Source organism: Pristis pectinata, chromosome 6, assembly GCF_009764475.1.
Source record: "Pristis pectinata isolate sPriPec2 chromosome 6, sPriPec2.1.pri, whole genome shotgun sequence".
Taxonomy (NCBI): Eukaryota; Metazoa; Chordata; class Chondrichthyes; order Rhinopristiformes; family Pristidae; genus Pristis; species Pristis pectinata.
The window spans coordinates 111,085,073-111,108,132 of NC_067410.1; the positions used below are offsets into that span (position 1 = coordinate 111,085,073).

A 23,060-nucleotide genomic window follows, 5' to 3' on the forward strand; every position below is an offset into this window, starting at 1 on the left:
TAAAAAGGTAACACTAATGAATGATCTGTACAAGAATGTAAAGGCTTGCACTGTTTTATAATTGTATGTAGTTTGTCATTTATTACGAATAAAGTTGATTTTGGAATAAAAAAAAATTGTGTAGCCAGTGCAACATGTCTATAAACAGAACAAATTCTTTCTCTTTTATGATGCATTTGTCATCATTTAGATGGAGCCCAGATTTATGAGTTTCTTTCAGTTGTCTTCCATTCCATAGATCTGGATGTCATTTGCTACGCTTGCAGCTCCTTTGCACCCACTAATGATCTCATCTACACTCTGCTGAAACACATCCCGCTTTATATTGAGGTCAAAAGTGGACATTGGAATTTGTGTTCCCAAACGTTGTCTTGAATATTGACAGTATGGACGTGATGGGACGAAGGGTCTGCTGCTATGCTCAACACTCCATGACATCTGAAGATTGTTTTCAGGCGAGCCCCCACCACCTTTTCAGTGGAGTGCTCCAGGTCAGGGTATTTCCCCAGGGAGGCTGCTTTGCCCCTTTGTCCCGCTGGGATCTGAGATACTTGGGCGACCGGTGGCTGCAGTGGGTGAGGGCAGCAGCACGGGCGGAACCAGAGTGCGGGCGGCAGTTCCCGGGCGGACCGCGGGGCGGGGACCTCGGCGCTGGTGAGGCGCGTTACCAGGGCGACGGAGCGGCTGGAAATGGGGGAGAACAGTTACAGCATCCGGCCGGCCGCCCAGCACAGGTGGGGGGGGGCGTCCCGGGGGGGGGGATACAGGGGGGTGGGGACCCTTGGGGGGGGTCCCCAGGGGGGGGGGGTACCGTGGGGGGATACAGTGGGGGGGGTGGATCCTGGGGGGGGCGTCCCCGGGGGGGGGGATACAGGGGGGGGACCCTTGGGGGGGGTCCCCAGGGGGGGGGGGTCCCCGGGGGGGGGGTCCCGGGGTGTGGGGATCCTGGGGGGTGTATCGGGGGAGTGTGGGGATACGGGGGGGGGGACCCTTGGGGGGGGGTCCCGGGGTGTAGGGTCCCGGGGGGGGGGTACCTTGGGGGGAGACAGTGGGGGGGGTGGATCCTGGGGGGGGCGTCCCCGGGGGGGGGATACTGGGGGGGGACCCTTTGGGGGGGTCCCGGGGTGTGGGGTCCCCGGGGGGGGGGGTACCGTGGGGGGATACAGTGGGGGGGGTGGATCCTGGGGGGGGCGTCCCGGGGGGTGGGGATCCTGGGGGGTGTATCGGGGGAGTGTGGGGATACGGGGGGGGGGACCCTTGGGGGGGGGTCCCGGGGTGTAGGGTCCCCGGGGGGGGGGTCCCGGGGGGGGATACAGTGGGGGGGGTGGATCCTGGGGGGGGCGTCCCCGGGGGGGGGATACAGGGGGGGGGACCCTTGGGGGGGGTCCCGGGGTGTGGGGTCCCCGGGGGGGGGTACCCTGGGGGGATACAGTGGGGGGGGGTGGATCCTGGGGGGGCGTCCCGGGGGGTGGGGATCCTGGGTGGGGGATACAGGGGGGTGGGGATCCTTGGGGGTGTATTGGGGGAGTGTGGGGATACAGGGGGGGACCCTTGGGGGGGGTCCCGGGGTGTGGGGTCCCCGGGGGGGGGTACCGTGGGGGGATACAGTGGGGGGGTGGATCCTGGGGGGGGGGCGTCCCGGCGGGGGGGATACAGGGGGGGACGGGGAGGGGAGGGGAGGGGGGAGAATAGTTACAACATCTGGCCGACCTCTCAGCACGGGGGGGTCCCGGGGTGTGGGGTCCCCGGGGGGGGTACCGATGGGGGGGATACAGGGGGGGCTTAGGGATACGGGGGGGGGGGGGAAGGATCCTTGGTGGGGGGGGTCCCGGGGTGTGGGGATACTAGGGGGTGGGGATCCTGGGGGGGGGGTCTAGGGGGGTGGGGATCCTGGGGGGGGGGGTTCAGGCGGGTGGGGATCCTGGAGGGGCGTCCCAGGGGGGTGGGGATACAGGGAGGATGGGGGGAGGGGAGGGGGGAGAACAGTTACAGCATCCGGCCGGCCTCTCGGCACAGGTGGGGGTGTCCCGGGGGGAGGGGGATCCTTGGCGGAGGGGAGGGTGTGGGGGGTCGGGGGGGGGGAGAGATACTAGGGGGTGGGGGGAAGGGGATACCGGGGAGATCCTGGGAGGGTGGGTGGGGGATCCCGGGAGGGGGGATCTCCGGTGGGGGATATGGAAAGGTCAAGGTACTGGGGGTGGGCCCCGCAAACAGAGAGGAGAGGAGGAGTGAGTTCCCTGTGGACAGAGGGTACGGGAGGGGGGAGCTCCCTGTGGACAGAGGGGAGGAAGAGCTCCCCGTGGACAGGGGGGTTTCCCTGCAGATACGGGGGGGGGGGGGGCGGGGGCGAAGCACCCTGCGGATACTGGGGAGGGGGGGCAGCACGTAGCAGGGAGGGGGAAGAGACGCAGGGATCGAGTGAAGCAGAGGGAGGAGTACCTGGGCAAGGGGGGAGAATTATTTGTCAACAGTGACATCTGATTCGCCCAGGACGGAAGTACTGGTAAATGGGATGGGTGTAGGTGGGAACTTAATGGTCATCATGGACGTGACGGGTCAAAGGGCCTGGTTCTGTGCTGAATGGCGCTGTAAAACCCTTTGGAGGGGGAATCCTGTGCAGTCACCCTGGGAGAAGGTTTGCACGGCCAAATGCTACAGGAGGGCAAGAGTCTGCCACTAATACCCTGAGAGAGTGTTTGAGAAAAGATATCTTTATTAGTCACATGCACATCGAAACACACAGTGAAATGCATCTTTTTGTGTAGAGTGTTCTGGGGGCAGCCCACAAGTGTCGCCACGCTTCTGGCGCCAACATAGCGCGCCCACAACTTCCTAACCCGTACGTCTTTGGAACGTGGGAGGAAACTGGAGCACCCAGAGGAAACCCACACAGACACGGGGAGAACGTACAAACTCCTTACAGACAGTGACCAGAATTGAACCTGGGTCACTGGCGCTGTAATAGCGTTACGCGAACAGCTGCACGACCGGACAGCTGCATTGCAGCGTGGTGGTTCAGTTACTGGCCCAAGACTCTCTTCCTCAAAGGGCAGTTCAGATCTTCAAAGGACTGATTTGATTTGTTCAAATGTGTAATACCGAATGGCATGCATTTAAGGTGGGAGGGGGTAAGTTCAAAGGAGATGTGCAGGACAGATTTTTTACACCGAGTGTGGTGGGTGCCTGGAATGTGCTGCCAGGGGTGGTGGTGGAGGCAGATATGATAGAGGTGTTTAAGAGGCTCTTAGATAGACACATGGATGTGCAGAGAATGGAGGGATGTGAACATTGTGCAGGTAGAAGGGATTAGTTAAATTGAGCATTTGATTACTAATTTAATTAGTTCAGCACAACATTGTGGGCCGAAGGGTCTGTTTCTCTGTGGTACTGTTCTATGTTCTGTGGCTGGGAAATAAAATAAATTGGTTTCCATTCTGGAATAAAAACTGTAGATGGGTAGCACGGTGACGCAGCTAGCAGAGCCACTACCTCACAGCTGTAATGACCCGGCTTCCATCCTGACATCAGGTGCTCTCCGGGTGTGGAGTTTGCACATTCTCCCCGTAACCGTGTGTGTTTCCCCCGGTGCTCTGGTTGCCTCCCACATCCCAAAGATGTGCGGGTTGGCTGGCTAACTGCCCACTGTAAATTACCCCCAGTGTAAGGGAGTGGTGGAAGGGGGGAGTTGGTGGAAATGTGGGGAGAATTAAAAAATAGGATTGGTGTGAATAGGTGATTGGTGGCCGCCGTGGACTTAGTGGGCCGAAGGGCTTGTTTCTGTGTTAGAGTAATAGAACAGTACAGCACAACACAGGCCCTTCAGCCCACCATGTTGTGCCGACCCTTAAACCTCGCCTAAGACAATCTAACCCCTTCCTCCCACATATCCCTCGATTTTAAATTCCTCCATATGCTTATTTAGCAATCTCTTGAACTTGACCAATGTACCTGCCTCCACCACCGCCCCAGGCAGCGCACTCCATGCCCAACCACTCTCTGGGTAAAAAACCTCCCTCTGATATCTCTCTTGAACTTCCCACCCATTACTTTAAAGCCATGCCCTCTTGTATTGAGCATTGGTGCCCTGGCTGTCCATTCTATCTATTCCTCTTAATATTTTGTACACCTCTATCATGTCTCCTCTCATCTTCCTTCTCTCCAAAGAGTAAAGCCCTAGCTCCCTTAGTCTCTCCTCATAATGCATACTCTCCAAACCAGGCAGCACCCTGGTAAATTATATCATTCTGACTGTAATATCAGTTATAGTAATGGTGAACCACTGGATTTTGATTAGAAATTACCTGGTTCAATAATGCTCTTTAGAGAAGGAAATCTGTCGCCTTTATCCTCAGTGGACATTATGTGACCCTTGAACCTCAACAATGTAGTTGATTCTTATCAGCCTTCAGAACAGTAGCTCTCTGGTATGTTTCTGTGTCCATTAAAAGCTAGCATCAATGAGATGGAACAATAAAATCGCTTGAGGCTGTACACACATTCCCAACATCTCATTGCCAAAACAAGTTTCTGTTTCTGTGATATTTTTGCATCTGTGGTGTTATTTTCTAACCTCTGGATATAAAGAGAATCAGGGACATGGGGATGTGGGTCCCTTGTGTGACACCTTTCCCATTGCACCTGCCATTCAATGTCTGATATTTAACAGTGGGCTGTAGTTGCTGTGTTGCTCCCTGTCTCCATCTAGCTAACTCCTTTGTCAGTTTCTGCTTCGATGTGCTGTTGCTTTTTGAAACTACAGGGACTCGTTCGATTTAAACAGTTCATCTTGTCTGTACTAGTTCTTTGAAAGTATTACACTCAGTCCCACCCCTGCTGTTGTCACCCTCCCATTCATGGTAATTTCTCATATTCAAGTATTTATTGGTATTGGTATTGGTTTATTATTGTCACGTACCGAGGTACAGTGAAAAACTTGTCTTACAAACCGATCGTACAGGTTAATTCATTACACAGTGCAGTTACATTGAGTCAGGTAAAAACAATAACAGTACAGAGTAAAGTGTCACAGCTACAGAGAAAGTGCAGTGCAATAAGGTGCAAGGTCACAACAAGGTAGATTGTGAGGTCATAGTCCATCTCATTGTATAATGGAACCATTCAGTAGTCTTATCACAGTGGGGTAGAAGCTGTCCTTAAGTCTGGTGGTACATGTCCTCAAGCTCCTGTATCTTCTAACTTCCTTTTGATAGTTTCTGTTGAATCTACTTCCACAGGGCACCAATGCTCAAGACGAGAGGGCATGGCTTTAAGGTTACAGGTGGGAGGTTCGGGGAGATGTCGGGGAGGTTTTTCACCCAGGGAGTGGTTGGTGCATGGAATGCACTGCCTGGGGTGGTGGTGGAGGCAGATACATTGGATAGGTTCAAGAGTTTGTTGGATAAGCACATGGAGGAATGTGAGATAGAGGGATATGCGGGAGGAAAGGATTAGATAGTGTGAGGGTGGTTTGATGGATGGCACAACATTGTGGGCCGAAGGGCCTGTTTTGTGCTGTATGGTTCTATGGTTCACCCTTTCAGGTATTGTGTTTCAGCTCACAGGAGCTTGCTGCTGAGAAAATATTCTTCTCCACACTGGCTTCTTACAATAGATCTGTTTCATCTTTATGAGGCTCTTAGTCCTGCCCTTTATTATGCTTATCTTTTTGGCCATTTAGGCTATGCAGCCAAGTTGCCTTGCTTCCTTCAGATACACATGTTCCTGACATCCTGTCCCAACTCTCGGTGATAACCATGTCATACCCACCTCAGTGACCGGCACTGTTGCCTCTGATGCAAGGAGACTGTGGTTCAAGTCCCTACATAAGTGACTGTATCAGCTAAATCTAGGCTGACACTCTGTGCGGTGCTGAGGGAGCGTGGCCACTGTTGAAGATGCTATTTTTTCAGATGAGACGTAAATGTGATTTCCTGCCTGCTCCCTTAGGTTTACAGAAGAGATCCCAATTGTGGACGAGAGTAGGAAGTTCTATTTGATGACCTGGGATCAAAATTGCTAACCATGTTGGAAATGTCCATCTCCTGAAAATGAATACAAGAAATCAACCTGGTTACTGTCACCTGGCTATCTGTAGGAGCTTTCTAAGCTAATTGAGTACTATAGTTCCTGCAGTAAACGACTAGAATATTTCATTGTAAAGCTTTTTGAGACATAGAGCGGACACAAAAAAGTTCTTTCCCAGACCTGAAATGCATTAAAAACATCTTTGTATTGAACACTTTGGCATCTGTCGTCAGGTTACAAGGAATATAAAGCAGGATTGTGCTTCCTGGAATTTAGAAAGTAGACAATGAAAATTTCAAAATATTATTTGTGGTAGTTGGGGAGTCGAGGACAGGGGGTACAAAAATTAGAGCCATATCAATTTGGGAGTGAAGTTAGAAAATAATTGTACAAGCAGAAATGTGGTTGAAATTTGGAATTGATGAAAGGTTGTCAATGTGCAAATTCCACATAGACAACATCAGAGGTCAGGATTGAACCCATGTCACCAGAGCTGTAAGGTGACAGCTTTACTTGCTGCACCCACTGTGTTGCCACATTTACTGGACTGGTTCCCAGAGGTCTGCGCTATTCATTTAGGGTCCATGTTTGATTTTAAATTCAAATAGTTAAATAAATATGAGAACTAAAAAGCTAACATAGTGATGATGACCCTGATTGGTGTTAAAGCCCATCTGGTACGCTGGGGTCCTGAAGACAAGGAGATCAGCTGTTCCTTACCCAATCAGGCTCATTAGTACTTCAGACCCTCCAGTGTGGATGATTCAACAGTCCTCTGAAATGGTCCAGCAAGCCATTCATTTCATGGGGATTCGGGGATGGGCAATAAATGCTGGATTTGCTCCCAGCACCCATGTCCTATGAATGAATAAACAGAATCAAGGCCGCCTCTGTTTCTGTATTGAACAGTAAAGGTGGTTGAGAATTTCCATCATCCGATCAGCATTGAAGGCTCAACCTTTCCCCTTGCTTCTTGGAACAGAAGTATTCCCTAGCTGTCCAGGGCTGGAGTGTCTCCCACCTTCACCACAGCTAGGTTTCGGGCTTGAAGTAGAAATAAATTCATTTTAATAGGGTAAATACAAAAGAAGGATTTCGTCTGGTGGGGAAATTCTGAACAAGCAGCGTGAGATGTTGGCTGTTCAGGAATGGAATCAGCAAAGACTTTGTTGTGCAAAGTTTAACTGGGTGACTTTCAAGTTAACACAATCAAATCATTCAAATAAAGTTTGCTTTTAGCAAACCCTTGCTGGTTGTCACTTAAACCCACATTTTTCAATGTTGACTTGCAATATTATCTCTAAACTTTACCTGTCTATTTGCAAGAGGGAAGAGGAACCTCTGCTGCCCTCCCAATGTAATAAAATGATTTCCTTTTTGTTGTCATCGCCAAAGCTCTTTCACTTGGATCTTTTCATTTTTAAACTTTCAACATTTTTCAATTCTAATGACAGATCATCCACCTGAAGTGATAACTCTTTTTCACTCCCACCACTGCCTCCTGACCTGTTGAACGTTTTCCAGCATGCCCTGTTGTTGGCTCAGATTTTCAAATACACAGTATTTTGGCTTGTTGAAGTACAAGATGATGGGGTGTCAGAAGGGATGAGGAATGTGGGGACAAACCCTCAGTCTCTTGGTTATAATTCTTTGTGCAGCAGAAAACGCTTAATTCTTTTGCAGTGATAGGGAGTTCCCTCCTTGTCATAAATAAGGCAGTCCAGAGTGCAAAAGAATTGGTTGGAATTTGCTAATGGACAACATTGTTGTCAATAGGTTCAAGCCAGCGATTGTCAAAGGGAAGATCAACACTGTGCTGAAGGAGGAGTTAACAAACAAGTTTTATGACCCTGAAGAAGTTCCCATCCTGACCCGGAAGATTGCAGAGACCATAAAAGCTCAAGTAAAAGGTAACATTCCACTACCGGTGATCTCTGTATTCTGCTTGCATGCATTGCAGAGACAACGTTACAAAACACAAACTGCCTGGTGGGACTGCAGCATTTCAATCCCCAGTCCTGCACCAGAGTTCATTTTTGGATACGTACATGAAAAGAAACTTGTAAGAGGAGTGGGATTAATTGGTTGGATCCTTCAACAGAGTGGGCATAGACATGATCAGTTCCATGTCTTCAGCTGTGGTGAATGATTCCACAAAAGAACATAGAACTCTACAGCACAGTACAGGCCCTTTGGCCCACAATGTTGTGCTGACATTTTATCCTGCTCTAAGATCTATCTAACCCTTCCCTCCCACATAGCCCTCTATTTTTCTATCATTCATGCGTCCATCTAACAGTCTCTTAAATATCCCTAATGTATTTGCCCCCACAACCTCTGCCGGCGGTGCGTTCCACGCACCTACCACTCTCTGTGTAAAAAAAAAACTTACCCCTGACATCCCCCTTATACCTTCCTTCAATCACCTTAAAATTATGCCACCTCAAGTTAGCCATTGCCGCCCTGGGAAAAAGTTTCTGACTGTCCACTTGATCTATGCCTCTTATCATCTTGTACACCTCTATCAAGTCTCCTCTCATCCTCCTCCTCTCCAAAGAGAAAAGCCCGAGCTCGCTCAACCTATCCTCACAAGACATGTTCTCCAATCCAGGCAGCATCCTGGTAAATCTCCTCTGCACCTACTCTAAAGCTTCCACATCCTTCCTATAATGAGGCGACCAGAACTGAACACAATACTCCCAAGTGTGAGACCTTAACTTAAACATTGGGTTTAGAGAACCACTACATATTCCCTCCCCAAAATCTCATACAACTAAAAAAATTCTCTTGTTGTAACTGCAAGTAGTTTGTTGTGTTCCAGTGCCCACTGCACTGCGGCTCCTGTGCTCCTGAAAGCTGAGGTATGTGGCTATTTTTCATACGTACTGTTCATTCTTCTTCTTAGGCAGTCACTTGGGATCATGGATGACTGACCACTTTTTGGAGGTTTGGAAGTGCTAATGAGGCGGTTTTGGGAACCACAGACCCCCTGGGCAGAAGCAACAGACAAGATGTTGGAGAAACTCAGCGGGCCAGGCAGCATCTGTGGAGGGAAATGGACAGTCATCGAGTTGTAGAGTAATAGAGCCCATGCAGACCAAGGTGTCCACTTAAGCTAGTCCCATTTGCCCGTTTGGTCCATGTCCCTTTAAACCTCTCCTATCCTATCCAAATGCCTTTTAAATGTTCTTATTGATGTTATTTTAAATGTTAGTCAACATTTTGAGTCCAGGTGACGGGTCTTGAACCAAAATGTCGACTGTGATTTTGCCCCCACAGATGCTGCTTGTCCTGCTGAGCAAATAGTATGTTGCTTCAGATTCCAGCATCTGCAATCCTTTGTCTCCCCCCGGGCAGATGCTGGCTAACCAGGTGGGTGGGTAGTTTGTGAGGCGGTCCCCTTCTGCCACTGTTTTCACAGGGCGTATCTCTCCTGATGCATGGTTTCAAGGTTCTCAATAACATCCTGAATACTCCTGCTCCACTTTGAGTGGACATGGGCCAGAGATTCCCAAAAGTCTCATCGTGGGCCGAAGGGCCTGTTCCTGTGCTGTACTGAGCCGGTAGGTCCATTGCATTTCCTTCAGGGAGGCCTTGAGCACATCCTCGAATCTCATCGACCCACCAAGTAATCTCTTCCCGTACCAGAGCTCAGAATGGAAAGTCCAGTGTCGAGCATGTGAAGGTCACGGCCTGCCCAACATAGCTGACCAAGTATGACTAGGGCCAAGGATGATGGACTGGGAGAGGACATTGACATTGATTTGTTTATCCTTCCTGTGAATGTGGAGGATTTTGCAGAGACGGCATTAGTGCTATCTCTCCAGTGTCTTGAGATGCCTTCTGTAGGTGGTCCAGGTCTCAGATAAGATAAAAGAAGCATATTGGAGGCCTTTACGGTGGCCTTTCCTAGTGAATGGACCCATCAGAGGCACTCAGACTCAATTACCACTGCTCTTATCCAGGCTGAGACTGGCTATCTTGGTACAGGTCAATAGGGTCAGGAAATCTGAATGTCCATGGCCCTCTGACAGAAAATTCCAATGATTCACAGTTCTTAAAGGAAAGAAATCTCCCCTTACCTCAATCTTAAATTGTCAGCACTTGAGACCATGCTCCTGATGCTAGACAACTGTTGCCCAAACTGCAGACCACATCCAGCCCTCCAGTATTTTCCTTCTGTCCCGACCAATATGTCTGGCGCAGCGACAAGAGCTGGGTAAATAAGAATCCCATTACTGTAGCAGTAGGAAGGGTACTGCTGACAATAACAGGGCAAACTGTTTGGTTTTAGGAGGTCAAACTCTGTGTGTAAGAAAACAGAAAATGCAGGAAACAATCATCAGGTCAGGCAGCATCTGTGGAAAGAAAAAAAAGATGACATTTCGGGTCCAGAAGCCTTCATTAGAACTGAGAATGAGAGAAAACAACACACACACAAAATGCCGGAGGAACTCAGCAGGTCCGGCAGCATCTATGGAGGGAAATAAACAGTCGACACATACCTGGATTCACCTATCACCTGCCCCCCTCAGCCAGACTCACCTATCACCTGCCCACCCCACACCTGGACTCACCTATCACCTGCCCACCCCCTCACCTGGACTCACCTATCACCTGCCCACCCTCACCTGGACTCACCTATCACCTGCCCACCCTCACCTGGACTCACCTATCACCTGCCCACCCCACACCTGGACACTCTGCACCTGCAAAGAGACATGCCGTAGTGATAGGGGACTCGATAGTCAGGGAAACAGACAGGAGGTTATGTGGCAGTGAGCATGAATCCTGGATGGTATGTTGTCTCCCAGGTGCCAGGGTCCGGGATGTCACTGATCGGGTCCACAGAATTCTTGAGTGGGAGGGAGAGCAGCCAGAAGTTGTGGTCCATATTGGCACCAATGACATAGGTAGGAAGGGGGATGAGGTCCTGAAGAGTGAGTTCAGGGAGCTAGGCAGAAAATTGAGGAACAGGACCTCAAGGGTAGCAATCTCGGGATTGCTGCCAGTGCCACGTGATAGTGAAGGTAGGAATAGGAGGAGGTGGCAGATAAATGCATGGCTGAGAAGCTGGTGCAGGAGGGAGGGTTTTAGAATTCTGGATCATTGGGATCTCTTCTCGGGAAGGTGGGACCTGTACAGAGAGGACGGGTTACACCCGAACCAGAAGGGGGCCAATATCCTTGCGGCGAGATTTGCTAGGGTGGTTCAGGAGGGTTTAAACTAGTTTGTGAGGGGGAAGGGAACCGGAGGAGTAGGTCAGAGGAAGAAGGGAATGGGGAAAAGTTAGATCAAACAGGTAGAGAGGCTTTGGGGAAGGAGAAGCAGAATACAGGCTGTAAAAGTAGTAAGGTAGATGGACTGAAGTGTGTTTACTTAAATGCAAGAAGTGTAAGGAATAAGGGGGATGAACTGAGGGCTTGGATAAGTGTGGGGGACTATGATATCGTGGCTATTACTGAGACGTGGCTGACGTCTGGAGAGGAGTGGATATTGAATATTCCTGGTTTTCGGTGTTTTAAGAGGGATAGGGAAGGGGGGAGAAGAGGTGGAGGGGTGGCAATACTGGTCAGGGACACTGTTACGGCTGTGGAAAGGATGGATGTTGTAGAAGGATCATCTCTAGAGTCCGTACGGGTGGAAGTAAGGAAGAAGAAAGGAGCGGTTACTCTACTAGGAGTATCTATAGGCCCCCCAGTAGCAGTAGAGATATAGAGGAGCAGATTGGCAGGCAGTGTTTGGAGAGAAGCAGAAATAACAGGGTTGTTATAATGGGAGACTTCAACTTCCCAAATATAGACTGGAACCTGCTTAGTGCCAAAGGTTTGGATGGGACGGAATTTGTTAAGTGTGTCCAGGAGGGATTCCTGACGCAGTATGTCGACAGGCCGACTAGAGGGAATGCCATGTTAGATCTAGTTTTAGGAAATGAACCGGGACAGGTGAAGGATCTATTGGTGGGTGAGCATTTGGGGGACAGTGACCATTGCTCCATAACCTTTAAAATTGTCATGGACAGGGACAGGTGCAGAGAGGACAAGAGGTTTTTCAATTTGGGAAGGGCTAACTACGAGGCTATAAGGAGAGAACTTGGGAGTGTAAATTGGGATGTCCTTTTTGAAGGAAAATGTACCATGGAGATGTGGTCGATGTTCAGGGATCTTATGCAGGATGTTAGGGTTAAATATGTCCCGGTGAGGCAGAGAAGGAATGGCAGGGTGAAGGAACCGTGGATGACGAGAGAGGTGGAACGACTTGTTAGGGAGAAGAAGGTAGCATACGTGAGGTATAAGCAGCAAGGTTCAGACAGGGCTCGTGAGGAATATAGGATAGCAAGGAAGGAACTTAAGAAAGGGCTGAGGAGAGCTAGAAGGGGACATGAAAAGGCTTTGGCTAGTAGGGTTAAGGAAAATCCCAAGGCCTTTTTCAAGTACGTGAAGGGTAGGAGGATGGCTAGGGTGAAGGTAAGTCCGATTAAGGACAAAGGTGGGAGAATTTGCCTGGAGGCGGCGGAAGTGGGAGAAGTTCTGAATGAGTACTTCTCTTCGGTATTCACCAGGGAGAGGGGTCTTGATGATGCGGAAGGGAGTGCTGGTAGGGGTAATGTTCTCGAGGTTGTTGATATCAAGAGAGAGGATGTGTTGAAGTTGTTAAATAATATTAAGACAGATAAATCTCCGGGGCCTGACGGGATTTTCCCCAGGCTGCTTCGAGAGGCTAGGGAGGAGATTGCTGAACCGCTGGTAAGGATCTTTGAGTCCTCGTTGTCTACGGGGGTGGTGCCGGAGGATTGGAGGGTTGCGAATGTTGTCCCCTTGTTCAAAAAAGGTAATAGGGATAGGCCAGGGAATTATAGACCGGTGAGTCTCACATCTGTGGTGGGTAAGCTGTTAGAAAGGATTCTAAGGGATAGGATTTATGAACACCTTGAGAATCATAGACTGATTAGGGACAGCCAGCATGTCTGTGAAGGGAAGATCTTGCCTCACAAGCCTGATAGAGTTCTTTGAGGAGGTGACCAGGAAGATTGATGAGGGCAGTGCGGTGGATGTGGTTTACATGGATTTTAGAAAGGCATTTGATAAGGTTCCTCATGGTAGGCTTCTTCAGAAGGTCAGAGGCCAAGGGATCCAAGGAAGCTTGGCTGTGTGGATTAGGAATTGGCTTGCATGTAGAAAGCAGAGGGTTGTGGTGGAAGGAGTGCCCTCAGATTGGAAGGCAGTGACTAGTGGTGTCCCGCAGGGATCGGTTCTGGGACCTCTACTTTTTGTGATATTTATAGATGACTTAGATGAGGGGGTGGAGGGCTGGGTTAGTAAGTTTGCAGATGACACTAAGATAGGCGGTGTTGTGGATAGTGTGGAGGGCTGTCAGAGCTTACAGAGGGATATTGATAGGATGCAGAGCTGGGCGGACAAGTGGCAGATGGAGTTCAATCCGGAGAAGTGTGAGGTGGTACACTTTGGAAGGACAAACTCCAGGGCAGAGGACTGGGTAAATGGCAAGGTACTTGGCAGTGTGGAGGAGCAGAGGGATCTGGGGGTTCATAGTCACAGCTCATTGAAAGTTGCCTCACAGGTGGAAAGAGCAGTTAAGAAGGCCAATGGGATGTTGGCCTTCATAAGTCGCGGGATTGAGTTTAAGAGCCGCGAGGTGATGATGCAGCTTTACAAAACTCTAGTTAGGCCACACTTAGAGTACTGTGTTCAGTTCTGGTCGCCTCATTATAGGAAGGATGTGGAGGCATTGGAGAGGGTGCAGAGGAGATTTACCAGGATGCTGCCTGGATTGGAGAGTATTGAATATGAGGAGAGGCTTAAGGTGCTAGGGCTTTATTCACTGGAAAGGAGGAGGATGAGAGGAGACATGGTAGAGGTATATAAAATATTGAAAGGAATAGATAGAGTAGACAGTCAGCGCCTCCTTCCCAGGGCACCAGTGCTCAAGACGAGAGGTCATGGCTTTAAGGTTATGGGTGGGAGGTTCAGGGGAGATATCAGAGGGAGGTTTTTCACCCAGAGGGTGGTTGGTGCATGGAATGCACTGCCTGGGGTGGTGGTGGAGGCAGATACATTGAACAGGTTCAAGAGCTTGTTGGATAGGCATATGGAGGAATGTGAGATAGAGGGATATGCGGGAGGAAGGGGTTAGGTAGTGTGAGGGTGGTCTGATGGACGGCACAACATGGTGGGCCGAAGGGCCTGTTTTGTGCTGTATGGTTCTATGGTTCACCTATCACCTGCCCACCCCCCTCACCTGGACTCACCTATCACCTGCCCACCCTCACCTGGACTCACCTATCACCTGCCCACCCCTCGCCTGGACTCACCTATCACCTGCCCACCCCTCACCTGGACTCACCTATCACCTGCCCACCCTCACCTGGACTCACCTATCACCTGCCCACCCCTCACCTGGACTCACCTATCACCTGCCCACCCTCACCTGGACTCACCTATCACCTGCCCACCCCTCACCTGGACTCACCTATCACCTGCCCACCCTCACCTGGACTCACCTATCACCTGCCCACCCCTCACCTGGACTCACCTATCACCTGCCCACCCTCACCTGGACTCACCTATCACCTGCCCACCCCTCACCTGGACTCACCTATCACCTGCCCACCCTCACCTGGACTCACCTATCACCTGCCCACCCCTCACCTGGACTCACCTATCACCTGCCCACCCTCACCTGGACTCACCTATCACCTGCCCACCCCTCACCTGGACTCACCTATCACCTGCCCACCCCTCACCTGGACTCACCTATCACCTGCCCACCCTCACCTGGACTCACCTATCACCTGCCCACCCCTCACCTGGACTCACCTATCACCTGCCCAGATTCCATCTGCAGAATCTCTTGTGTCTCTGAGAGAAAACGTTAGTTTTCAGTGGCAGAGAAAGTGGGGAAGGGATGGGTAGAACAAAGGGAATATCTGATAGGGTGAGACCAAATGAATAAATGTGCAGTAGGATTATTTATGATTCTTTGCCTGATGTGTTGCTAATAGCAGGCTGTGGGACATGCCCAGCAGGACAGACTATACAAATAGAAAAAGAAATACTGAGCTGAAATACTTCCAAGCAGAAAAAGGCCAGTTTTGATACTGATAGAAAGAAAGAGCAAGTTACGTAAAATTGGAGAATTTGATATTGAGTCCTGAAGGCTGCAGTGTGCCCAGACAGAAGATGAGATGTTGCTCCTCAAGCTTGCCTTGGGCGTTGCTGTAACAGTGCAGGAGCCCACAGACAGGTCAGAGTGAGAGTGGGGCAATGAATTAAAATAGGAGGTAAAAGAAAGCTCAGGGTCATTCTAGTGGATTGAGCACAAGTGCTCTGCAAAACAATCACCCAGTCTATGTTTGTCTTCTCCAGTGTAGAAAAGGCAGCATTGTGGACACTGAATGTGGTTCACTAGATCATAACAATTGTAAGTGAATCAGTGCTTCACCTGGAAAGACTGTTTGGCTCCCCGAATGGTGGGAGGAAAGAGGTGAAAGGACAGGTGTTGCATCTCCTGCAGTGGCGTGGGAATGTGTCATAAGATGGAGTGGTCGGTGGGGAGGGAAGAGTGCTTCAGGAAGTCACGAAGGGCGAGAAACAATCCGCCAGAGGAACCCAGCAGGTCGAGCAGCATCTGTGGGAGGAAAGGCATTGTCGATGTTTCGGGTCGTAACCCTGCATCAGGACTGAGAGTGGAGAGGTGAGATGGCCGGTATGAGGAGGAGAAGGGGAGAAAGGGTCACGAGGCAATTGGTTGACTGAGGAGGGGTGTAAGATGGCAGGCAGGGGAGGTGAGTGGGGGATGGAGTCACGAAGGGAGTAACCACTTCAAGATGCTGAAAGGGGAAGGAAACGTGTGTCTGGGGGAATCTTGTTGGAGCTGGCACAAATGTGAAGGATGATCCATTGAGTGCGGAGGCTGGTGAGGTGTAAGATAACGATCAGGGAACTCTATTCATGCTCTGTCCCAATGGAGAAGGGGTGAGAGCAGGAGTGTGGGAAGTAGACAAAATGGTTCCACAGATGCTGCCTGAACCTATGAATGTTTCCAGCATTTGATGCTGTTTTTTCAGATTTCCAGCATCTGCTTTTGTTTAAGTTTCAAACTTCACTTGCAGTCTTGTTCATATTTGGCAGTCTCCAACTCCTCTGTTGACGCATCTGTAAACACGATGAACCAGATCTAGAAGCTTAACCATAAGTTGACAGTATCAAGGCCTGTGGGGAGATAAAGTGAATAACATATCAGATAGCTAAGTTCTGCAAGTTTAGTGGCTTAATTTGGAAACTCTTAAAGATGCTGGCGATTACTTTGTGGTGAGATAATCAACAGTGCACAGGGTATGTGGCCAGAGGCTAAAAATACCCATATTTTCTTTTCGAATCTTGCTGCATGTTCACCTTCAGAAGAACCACTACCAAATCTGAAACAAACTTTTATATTTCATTATAACTTGAGAATATACCTGTAAATACAAATTATATTCAGATTCTGATAACAAGAAATAAGAGAGTAGATTTTTCATTGCAAGTATTTAAGTTCTCCATTAATGGAGAACTTAAATACTTGCAATGAAAAATGGGGCACTTTTTCCCCATTATTCTCACAAATGCACAGAGATTTCCTTGAAAGGAGATTAATTTTGTCTCAAGTGAAGAGTGGGTGATTGTTTAGTAAGGAATAAACAGCCACAGGTGGCTAAATACATTTTAGAGAGGAGGTGAAGAGAAAACTGAGGGAATATTAAAGAAAATGAAGGCAGCAACTTAATAAGTATACTTTACAAAGGGAATGTTTCGTTTGTGAAGCAGTAGCTATTGCAAAATCCAGGATGTAATGCTGTTAAAATCATAAACCCAGATTATTATTTTTAGGTCTACAGGAATAATGAGGGCTTTTTAAAAAATGGTTTCAAGCCAATTTTGCTATAAAAAACCGAAAAACACTGGTCATAATTCACTGGGTTTTAAATAACACAACCTTTGGATTGCTGTTTGCTCGCAATCTGAACATAAACCAGGCTGATAATAAACTTCAGCTTTTGTGTTTTTGTGTATGTGACTAAATATTCAAAGTAAAGAGAGGAAATGCTGGAAATACTCAGCAGGTCAGGCTGCATCTATGGGAAGAGGAACAGAGTCAACCTTTCAGCTCAATGACTGTCAGAACTTGGAAGGAGACAAAAGAAGCTTGTAAAGCGAAGCTACCTCGACTACACCTCCTCCCACCTGGTCTCTTGTAAGGATGAGACCATTCCCTCAGTTTCCCTGTCTCTGCCACATCCGTTCTCGGGGCTTCCTGTTCCAGGACATCCACAGTGACCTCCTTTTATCAGGAAACGTGGCTTCCCTTCAGATGACGGAGCCCTTCCTCTCGTTTCTTCCATTTCCCATACTTCTGCTCTCGTCCTGCCTCACCCAAGACAGAACAGAGAAAGAGTTGCCCTGGCCCTCATCTTTCATCCGACCAGCCTACGCATCAGCACATCATCTTTCATCATTTCCACTGGCTGCAACAAGATTCCCCCTGCCACCAGCCACATCTTTCCCTCCCCACCCTGTTCTGTTTACTGCAGGGACCACTTTCTCCATGACTCCCTGGTTCGCACATCCCATCCCACCCCACCCACACCACCATGCCCTGGCACTCTCACCTGCAACTTTAGGAGGTGCACCACCAGTCCCTACACCTCCTCCCTCGCCACCATCCAGGGACCTAAACAGCCCTTCCAGGTGAGGCAGAGATTTACATGCACCTTCTCAACCTTGTCTATTACATTCTGTGTTCCCCATGTGTCCTCTACATCGATGAGACCAAGCACAGACTAGGTGACCGTTTTGCAGCACACCTGCGCTCTGTCCGCAACGGACATCTTGAGCTCCCGGGTGCAAGCAATTTGTACTCCTCTTCCCATTCTCATACCAACCTGTCTGTCCTTGACTTTCTCCAGTGCCAGGGCGAGGCCAAGTGCCGACTAGAAGAACACCTCATATTCCTCCTTGGTAGCCTACAGACCAATGGTATGAACATTGTTTTCCAATTTCAGGGAACTCACACCCCCTCTGTACCTCTCTCTCTCCTTCTAATCCACCCAGGTTTTCTCAGCCACCTTTTTTCCAACCCCAGCCCCCTGTTATGTAGTTTCATTCCCCTTCCCCACCTGGTTTTATCTGCCTATCACCCACACACTTAACTTACTGGGGTCTCCTATACCCTCCCTCAACTGGTTCCATCATCCCTTCCTGATGTGGTTCCACATATTACCTTCCTTACTTATCAGATTACAGCACCTGCAGCCTCTTGTGTCTCCACTTATCACCTTGCAGACTGTTCTCTACCTCCAGACTCTGTCTCTCTCTCCGTCCTCTCCTCCCCCCCATCTGGCTCCATCTAGCCTCTTTTTCCTCATCTCTTTCCACCTATCACCCGCCAACTGCTGACTCCCAACCCCACCCTTCCCCCTTCCCCACCCGCCTCCATCTGCCCATCATCCCCCTCCTCACCTGGTTCCACAGCCAGCCCTGCCTCACCCATCCCTTACCTCTTCATACTGGCTGTCTTCCCTCTGCACTCTCAGTCCTGATGAAGGGTCTCGACCCGAAACGCTGACTGTTTATTTCCCTCCATAGGTTGCTGCCTAACCTGCTGAGTTCCACCAGCACTTTTTATGTGTTGCTGGAGGAACTCAGCGGGTTAAGATTGTTTGTTGCTCTAGATTCCAGCACTCGACCTGCTGAGTTCCTCCAGCAGATTGTTTCTGCCGAATCCAGCACCTACAGTCTCTTGTGTCTCTGAGAACTCAAGTTACCTGAACTGGTAGAATTCAATATTGAGTCTAGAAAACTGCAAAGTGCCCAGATGGAAGATGAGATGCTGTTCCTCAACCTCGTGTTGGGCCTTGATGTAACAGTACAGGAGACCGCAGACCGATAGGTCAGAGTGGGATGGAGAATCAAGTTGGTAGACAATGGGACATGTGCTGAGAGTTTCCAGCATTTTCTGTTCTTGTTTTTAGATTTCCAGCATCTGTTGTTTTCGATTTTCACTAAAAATTCAAAGTCTGGTTATCTGTGGTTAAAATTGAATGTTTCATGCGAGTGGCCCTCAGCAGTGATCTGCATTCTCATTTCTGGCTCTCCACAGAAGAATGTTATGCCTCTGATCTAGTCTGATAAAGCAGCCTCACTCTGATGTATCTTCTGAGAAATTTGTTTCAATAAGATCTCCTCTTCTTTGAAACACTGCTGCATGTAGTCCAAACTTGCTCAATATTTCTTGCAGGATGACCCTCTCATCCCACACCCCAAAAATCAACATCATAAATCTACACTGAACCCTGTCTACAGTAAGTATATCCTTCCCTGGGTTCAGCCTTCAATGGCACATGGTATTCCATGTATAGAACATAGAATGGTACAGCACAGAAGCAGGCCCTTTGGCCCATGAAGATATAAGGGGGATGTCAGGGGTATGTTTTTTTTATACAGAGTGGTGGGTGCGTAGAACACACTGCCGGCAGAGGTTGTGGGGGCAGGTACATGAGGGACATCCAAGAGACCCTTTAAAGCCATGCCCTCTTGTATTGAGCATTGGTGCCCTGGGAAAGAGGCGCTGGCTGTCTACTCTATCTATTCCTCTTAACATTTTGTACACATTTATCATGTCTCCTCTCATCCTCCTTCTCTCCAAAGAGTAAAGCCCTAGCTCCCTTAGTCTCTCCTCATAATGCATACTCTCTAAACCAGGCAGCATCCTGGTAAATCTCCTCTGCACCCCTTCCAACACCTCCACATCCTTCCTATAATGAGGCGACCAGATAGATATTAGAGCAGGGTAAAATGTCAGCACAACTTCATGAGCCGAAGGGCCTGTACTGTGCTGTAGTGTTCTATGTTCTGTGTCTGTGCTGTACAGGATGCCAAATTAAACTCAATTTCTTCTGCCTGCACACGATCCATATCCCTCTGTTCCCTGCATATTCATGTGCCTGTCTAAAAGCATCTTAAATGCCTCTATCGTATCTGCTTCCACCAATACCCCTGGCAACCCGTTCCAGGCACCCACAACTCTCTGTTTAAAAAAAACTGACATGCATATCTCCCTTAAACTTTGCCCCTCTCACTTTAAATACCTGTCCTCAGGTATCTACCCTGAGAAAAACATTCTGACTGTCTGCCCTATCTATGTAGTCTCACCAGAGCCATGTTCCAGATACTGCTGCCACTGACACAGGTCTCTTCACTTCTGCCATCTGAAGCATCATTTACGGGAAGCTAATTCCCTCATTGACTGCTGTCTGTGTGCTTCCCCCCACAGAGTGTGCGTTTGAGCGATACAAGCTGGTGGTGCAGGTCGTCATTGGTGAACAGAGAGGGGAAGGAGTAAAGTATGTCGGCTTTTTATCTTTTTTAGGTTTGTTCATGCAATGCTTTGTGTTCCCCTTTCCCCCTTTGCCCCAGGGTACTCATTCCTTAAGCAGGTAGGCGTTTGCCTAAAGTTCAGCATTATTTGTTCTGTTGCAGACCTCGGCAGCAAAGTCCGGCAGATTGTCTGTGCAGGAAGGAGGGCATCACACAGATGCTCTTTCCAACAGGAGCCAGAGGAGGACGAGCTGGAACAGCCACAAGGACTGATCCCTCCTCCCTAACCAGATGCTGCTTATCCAGATCCATCACCCTTAGTGAGACATGATCAAGCCAGCTAACTGAATCCAGGCTGAGTTTTCAGAATCAGATTTATTATCACTGACTTATATGATGTGACATTTGTTGTGTTGCGGCAGCACTTCAGTGTAAAGACACAAAATTACTATAAATTACAAAAATAAATAAATAGAGCAAAAAAAAGGAATAACGAGGCAATGTTCATGGATTCATGGACTGTTCAGAGATCTGATGGTGGAGGGGAGGAAGCTGTTTCTGAATTATTGAGTGGTTCTTAAATTGGTAAATTGGTTTATTATTGTCACATGTACTGAGGTTCCGTGAAAAACTTGGCTTGCATACCGTTCATACAGATCAATTCATTACACAGTGCATGGAGGTAGTACAAGGTGAAACAATAACAGAATGCAGAATAAAGTGTTACAGTTACAGAGAAAGTGCAGTGCAGGCAGACAGTAAGGTGCAAGGTTATAACAAGTTAGATTGGGTCTTCAGGCTCCTGTACCTCCTCCCCAATGGTAGTAACGAGAAGAGGGCATGTCCCGGATGGAGAGGGTCCTTAGTGATGGATGCCCCCTACTTGAGGCACTGTCTCTCGAAGATGTCCTTGATAGTGGGGAGGGTTGTGTCCGTAAAGGAGCTGTTTGAGTCTACAATCCTCTACAACCTCTTGCATTGGAGCCTCCATACCAGGCTGTGATGAAACTAGTCAGAATCCTCCCCACTGTACAACTATAGGAATTTGTAAGATCTTTGGTGAAACATTGGCATCCTTTGAGGCTTTTGGTCAATTAAGTTTTAATCGTGCTTTCACCGTTTGTTCTCATGGAATCAACTGGAATACAGTGCCTGATAGGGCAGTAAAGTCAGACTCATTTGGGTCCTGGGGTAAATGTGGCTAATTGAAGAGTTCTCAGTGGGTTGAGTGGTCTCTGTGCTACCTGAGCTATAAAGAAAGGTTGGACAAACTTGGGTTGTTCTCCTTGGTGTGTCGGAGGCTGTGGGGAGACCTGATAGAGGTTTTTAAAATTATGAGAGGCATAGATAGGGTGGACAGTCAGAATCTTTTCCCCAGGGTAGAAATGTCAAACACCGAGGACATCCTTTTAAGGTTAGGGGGGGAAGTTTAAAGGTGACGTGAGGGGCAAGGTTTTTATGTAGAGGGTGGTAGGTGCCTGGAATGGGTTACCAGGGGTAGTAGTGGAAGCAGGCAGTTTGGTGGACTTTAAGAGGCTTTCAGGTAGACATATGAATATGAAGGAAAGGGAGGGATATGGATGACACACAGGAGATGGACATTTAGTATAAATTGGCATCAAGGTTGGCACAACATCGTGGGCCGAATGGCCTGACCTGTACTGTACTGTTCTTTGTTATTCTGTGAATATCCAGAAGCATCTTCCATTTATTTTCTTCCCAGACGTGGAGGTTTGGAGCACAGAATGCTGCCATTTTGCCCATTCTGTGCCAGCAGGAAGAAAGAGCACTTGGAGACTAATTCCTCTTTGAAGCTCTCAGTCCATTGCTTTGTGGGTCAGAGAACATCAGAGCCTTTTTAAATTTGATCAAGATTTCTGTTCCCATTGCCCTTTCCATACCTTCTCCAGATGTCGATTCCCCTCGCTGTCATAGTCATAGAGTGATGCAGCATGGATACAGGCACTTTGGCCCAACCAGTCCATGCCGACCACGGTGCCCACCCAGCTGGTCCCAATTTCCTGCGTTCCCCCCCATATCCCTCCAAGCCCCACCCCTCCATGTACCTATCCAAGTGCTTCTTAAATGATACTGTTGTACCTGCCTCAACCACTTCCTCTGACAGCTCGTTCCACATAACTCACCACCCTCTGCGTGAAAAAGTTGCCCCTCAGATCCCCTTTAAATCTTTCCCCTCTCACCCTCAACCCATGCTCCCTAGTTTTGGACTCCCCTACCCTGGGGAAAAGACTGTTACCTCAAAGGATGCCAATGTTTCACCAAAGATCTTACAAATTCCTATAGTTGTTACCATCCACCTTATCGATGCTTCCCATAATTTTAAACACTATAAGATCACACCTCATTCTCCTATGTTCCAAGGAATAAAGACCGAGCCTGGCCAACCTCTCCCTATAACTCAGGCCCTCTAGTCCTGGCAACATCCTCATAAATCTTTTCGGCACTCGTTCCAGTTTTCCCCTAAACAGGGTGACCAAAACTGTACACAAGTGCGACCTCACCAACGACTTGTACAACTGCAACATAATGTCCCAACTCTTATACTCAGTGCACCAACTGATGAAGGCCAGCGTGCTAAATGCTTTTTCCCATCACCCTGTCTACTTGTGATGCCGCTTTCAATGATCTATGCACTTGTTC

General features: G+C 48.9%; 1 protein-coding gene across 1 annotated transcript in view; it reads left to right on the forward strand.

Moving 5' to 3' along the window:
• The first annotated feature begins 643 nt into the window (after window positions 1-643).
• The window catches only part of dynlt2b (dynein light chain Tctex-type 2B), a 30,797-nt gene continuing 8,380 nt past the window's right edge, over window positions 644-23,060 (forward strand). The window contains exons 1-3 of the mRNA XM_052018799.1: window positions 644-734; window positions 7,801-7,934; window positions 20,356-20,425. Coding sequence (XP_051874759.1) covers window positions 691-734; window positions 7,801-7,934; window positions 20,356-20,425 — 248 coding nt within the window. The 5' untranslated portion in view covers window positions 644-690. The remainder of the gene's footprint in view (window positions 735-7,800; window positions 7,935-20,355; window positions 20,426-23,060) is intronic.